Source organism: Miscanthus floridulus, chromosome 8 (assembly GCF_019320115.1).
Source record: "Miscanthus floridulus cultivar M001 chromosome 8, ASM1932011v1, whole genome shotgun sequence".
NCBI classification, from domain to species: Eukaryota; Viridiplantae; Streptophyta; class Magnoliopsida; order Poales; family Poaceae; genus Miscanthus; species Miscanthus floridulus.
In genome coordinates, this window is record NC_089587.1 from 167,066,935 (window position 1) to 167,071,725 (window position 4,791).

Genomic DNA, 4,791 nt, shown 5'->3' on the forward strand with positions numbered 1-4,791 from the left:
ATTCCTGATTCCTAAAGACCTGAGCTCGTGGAAGGTAATTATCTAATCGACTAATTATCTTATATTTATCGATACAAATATTTCTTTGTGTTAATGAATAATTACTCGTTGCTATAAGTATAAGTAGAACTGTTGTATTGCGCAAAACGGTCGATAGTGTATATACTCACATCCGATAAAAAACACAAATTACTACTCTCTTTTTTTTGCGAGGATCACAAATTACTACTCAACGAGTGAAAACAAGTCTTTTTATTTCAATTCTGTTAAATAATTTAAAGAACACTAAGAGAATGATATTGTGTTCAAATAAAAATTATGCAATCCCAAAATAAATAGGTATGATTTTTTATTTATCGTATTGCTATATATATATATGTGTATATATCATTTTATTTTTTTAAGGCCAGCAGGGCCTCTTTTAAAGTTGGGAACACGGCCTCAAATTTTGACGGCACGGCCATGGTCAGTGCGCACTGGACGAAGGATCAGTATCCGTGTCATTTGTGTGTTATCGTTGCCTTGTTGCATATGTACCCTCGACGTTTCGAGTCTCAGTATCACTGCATATACCATGCAATGCTTTTCGTGCACATGGCATGGCACAGACGTGCACCAAACCGTGCACTGTGCTGTGCACATACTATGCTGCTAGTGTCAATATTCTCAAAAAGATGACAGGAACGACGTGCGTGGCAGATAAAAAGGAAGACTTGACGGGCTTTGTTTACAGGGGATTAGAAGAGGGGTCAGGGAGCGGCCGCCGGCACAGAAAGAAACAAGCTTTTATCTCTTTGCTGCTAGCCTGCTAGCCTGCTACTTTTAAACCGCATGCATCTAGGCTGAGCTTAAATCCCAAAAGACGCCATCATCACCATAAGCCCCAGCAGCAGCGGCATTACACAGGCGGCTTCAACCGAACTGGCGGCTCCAACCTCCTGAAAACCACAAAATTGTCATCAAGAAACAAGTCAGACAGAGAGTGACAGCGTTAAAATGGAACATAAGGGAATGGCATATGCATGAGGTGATAGGGATTTTTTTTCTTTGTTCTCCAATACTACAACTCTTAAAAGTTACTGTTGAGAAAAAGAAGTTACTACTAAACTGGAGAAGGAAAAGTAATCAAGGCAGTGTATGTAAAACTGTGATGCATGATGGAAGTATGGAACCATGCAGTGCAGTGCAATGGGCCGCGCCGTGAGATCGCACTACGTACACCACTACCCACCTGCCGCTTTTCTCCGGGCGCGGGCATGGGCAGGATGGTGGCCGTGTCCGTGACGCCGCGCGGGACCGCCACGGCGGGGCTGCTACTGATGAACGCCGTGCCGCCGCCGCTACCGGAGTCCGGCGCCGGCGCCCCGGCGGTGGTAGGGGCTCTGGCGGGGCCAGCCGACGCCGCCGCGGGCGCCTCGCGCGCGGCCGTGGCCGCCGGCGGGTGCGCGGCGCGCCGAACCTCTCCCCTGCCCCGGCGCCACGACCGCTCCGTCGGCAGCCTGGGCCGCATGTCGTCGCCGCCGCCGCCGTGGACCGGCGCCGGCGCGGCGAGCGGGGACGGGGACAGTCCCGACAGCTCCGGCGACGGGTCCGGCACGATGACGGCCAGCGGGACCTTCTTCTCCTCGTAGCCGCCGCCCACGCCTCCGCGCAGCTGAAACGTACACATCGTTAGGCTTACTCGTGCAATGTAGCGTAGCTGCTGCGAGTGCAGGTGCAGCGAACAATGGGCGTGCAGTGCAGTGCAGTGCATGTCTACGTACCTTGAAGGCCTGCGACGATGTGTGCAGGAGCTGGAAGCAGAGCAGCAGCGCGAGGAGCGTGCAGGAGCACCGCACGCGCACGCGCACGGGCACGGCGTTGCAGAGCAGCGTCGTCGTCACATCGCCCATCGTTTCTTCTTCCCACCTCGATCAGCTCTCGTGTCACTCTCTACCACTCTTTGCTTCAGCTCCTGCAAGCTGCAATGCTGGTGCTGGTGCTCAGTGTTCTTGAGTCGGTGCCTTGGAAATGAGAGTGGTGAAGCTAGTGGAGCGGTGGCCTTTGAGGGCGTTGTTGAAGAAGGAAGCGGGGCACACGGTGGTGGGGAGCAGCCGAGCCGAGTAGTGCAGTGACTGGACACTGGTGGGTTGGGTTGGGTGACCTGAGTGCAGGTGCAGGGCAGAGTGCAGACTGCAGAGGGCACCTAGAAAGCCAAAGCCCAAAGCACAAGCACAACGGGCACCAGCACGACCGCACCACCCTCCCGTCCAGAGCACAAGAGGTCAAGAGCTAGCTGAACACAAAGCAAAGCCTGCCGCTAGGTAACAACAACAACAAAGCCGGGCAGGAGCTAGCAGGCTTTATTTGCTACTTTTCGGCCACCATGATGATGGGGTAAAGGGTTATGTTAATCCATGGTCAGATCTGCGCTGATCTTCATGCTGATTTGCGTCTAATCGCCCCCGGCCTTAGCAGGTGATTAAGCGAGAGGTTACTACTTAAAGTACTAGACACGGACAGAGAGGAGGCAGGGGAACCGTGCTCACTGCTCAGTGCAGCTTGGGGTTTCTGGTCACTTGGTCAGTGGTCACGGCTCCGGAAGGGGAAGAAGGCCTTTGAATTTGCTCGGTGTTTGGGATCCGGCAGGGATTCCGACGGGGGACGCGGCGTGGGTATCGAGGGCGAGGAGGGCGCCTTTTTGGGCCCGATAATTGTGACATGAATGGCTGGCACGGGCGCGCACGCACTTGCTTTGGTTCCCCACCACCACTCACCGACGACCTTTTTCCCGTTCCGCCTTCCGCCGAGAGAATCCCAGCTCGGTGTCCCCAGAAAATAGCCAGATGCAGCCCTGCCCTGTTCAGAGTTCAGACCGTCGTCGTTTCGCCTGTTCGTTTGATAAGCCATGTCTGACAATATCGTTAGTTAATTTATCGTAAGAGAAAAATATTATTTATTAGCTGAAAAATACAACTTATAAGGCTAGATATTCACCCAGCTCCGGGCTGCACGCTCAAGCTTCATTCGTTTGTCTTGCTGCCCCCACGAGCACCCAGCTCCTCTGCGCCAGCGCCATGAAACTTGGTTTACCCGCCGGGATTGGATTCGTCGCGCCCGTCATCGCATACGAATCTCGCCGTGAAAAATGCACTCCGCTACCAACACATACATGGTCCTTGACTCCTTGCCCGAGGAGCCAACCAAACCAAGGACAGGCGGCCATGCGGGCACGGACGAGGCGCGCGTTGGAAAGGACTCAATCATGGTGTCATCATGCTGGGGTATGTTTCTATACATACTGATACTGAATTACTGATGATGCGATTATACAATGATGAACCGAATGATCGCACAACTTTGTTTACTTCCTCCCGTGGCGGAGGACCCAGTATGGTAAGATTGGACCTCCGCTCTGCACCTTCATTTTCCTGGGAACATCTCCCCTGTCATGGCTTCCTATCGTGTTTTTTGTTGGATAACAGCAACGTAAATAACGTGGCTTAGGTTTGAGAGAAATAGCTCGGCAAGCTATTTTTATAGCCACCGGAGCTCACCCACCGGCCAAGCACTGTGTTTTCAGTTGAGGCAAACCCTAACTACCGATGCCGTCAGAGAGGTGGGCACCAAACTTTAGTTCTGACAAGCACAAGTGCTCAAAGGGCCACGCAAAGAGTTGTCAAACAGCAACACCGGAACTCTCTGGTGGCGCACGGGAGAGCAGCACCAAAGCTTTAACCCTAGCTCAGAACGGTTCTGCGAAAGGTACGCGGGCCCTCTAACGAAGGACTTCGATGACCAACCAAAGCTTAAGGTTTGTCAAAACTTAGTTCTGCAGAAGGCCTTTGAGGTCACCGGGAATCTCTAGGGCAACCAGAGTAATACTACGGAGTTTAGAGTGCCTGCAATGGCTAATTTTGGCATATGTCAGTGATCGTTGGGGGTCTCCGGTGACCCCACCGGAGCTCCACGGTTGTCTCACGGAAAGTGTTTTCAGTTGATAACAACTAGTTTCTTGAGAGGGGCTATAAATAAAGTGTGTGGCCAGACACATGTAAGAGCTCTTGGCCTCCTTTGCTTATACACACACCAGTTAGAGCTCAAGAAACACCTTCACTCGCATTTGCTTGCTAGTGATTGCATTCTTGGTGAGATTGGAGTGATCCAGTGTATTTGCTTTGAGAGATAATAGCTTGTGGCACTAGGTGATCGTGTTTGTTGTGTTCTTGTTACTCTTGATGGTTGTCACCACCTGGACAGCTTGGAGCAACGGTGACTCTATTGAAGTACTCAAGTGAAGATTGTGTGGTTCTCATGAGGTGACTGTGAGAGGCTCTTGTGCTCATCCTCACCAAAGTTGGCAAAGAGCAACACTTATTAGAATCGGGGCTCGGAGAAGCATCTTGTGATCTAGTCGGCATAGAGACCAAGCCCTCAAAGTGGAGGAGGCGACCTTGCGGGGTTGAGTCTTGATAGAAAGATGGCGATTCTTGAGCTTGCCTCAATGTGGACATATACAGGTGACCGAGAAGTCACTGAACCACATGGATATGTCTTGTGTCATTGCTCATGTGCGGTATCGAGCTCTCTAATCTTGTGTCTTTTTCTTGCTTTGATCAATTCATGGAGTAGTGATATTAGGCTTGTCATCCTAGGGTGCTAACGGTTTCACCTAGACCTAGTGTTGTGCTTTGTAGAAAATTTAAAATTAGGCTATTCAATTCTCCCTCTAGCCATCCAAAGATTCCTTTCATGCGCCTAGAATTTAAATGGACTATTCCTTGTCGTTTGATGCATATATTTGTCTGCACA

At 51.1% G+C, this 4,791-nt stretch overlaps 1 protein-coding gene across 1 annotated transcript; it reads right to left on the reverse strand.

The window, feature by feature from the left end:
• Positions 1–693: 693 nt before the first annotated feature.
• On the reverse strand, positions 694–2,174 carry LOC136473937 (uncharacterized). Its single transcript, XM_066471555.1, has 3 exons — positions 1,764–2,174; positions 1,232–1,654; positions 694–938 (listed from the first exon to the last, which is right to left on the reverse strand). Exons 1-3 carry the CDS (start codon positions 1,890–1,892, stop codon positions 849–851), a joined length of 642 nt encoding a protein of 213 aa, XP_066327652.1. The 5' UTR covers positions 1,893–2,174; the 3' UTR covers positions 694–848.
• Positions 2,175–4,791: the final 2,617 nt, after the last annotated feature.

Bases quoted from the DNA above. Each gene is read 5' to 3' on its own strand.
- LOC136473937 (XM_066471555.1), bottom strand. From the start codon at position 1,892: ATGGGCGATGTGACGACGACGCTGCTCTGCAACGCCGTGCCCGTGCGC. The intron at 1,655-1,763 runs GTACGTAGACAT...TGTACGTTTCAG, and splicing joins CATCGTCGCAGGCCTTCAAG to CTGCGCGGAGGCGTGGGCGG. The intron at 939-1,231 runs GTGGGTAGTGGT...TGTGGTTTTCAG, and splicing joins CGCCCGGAGAAAAGCGGCAG to GAGGTTGGAGCCGCCAGTTC.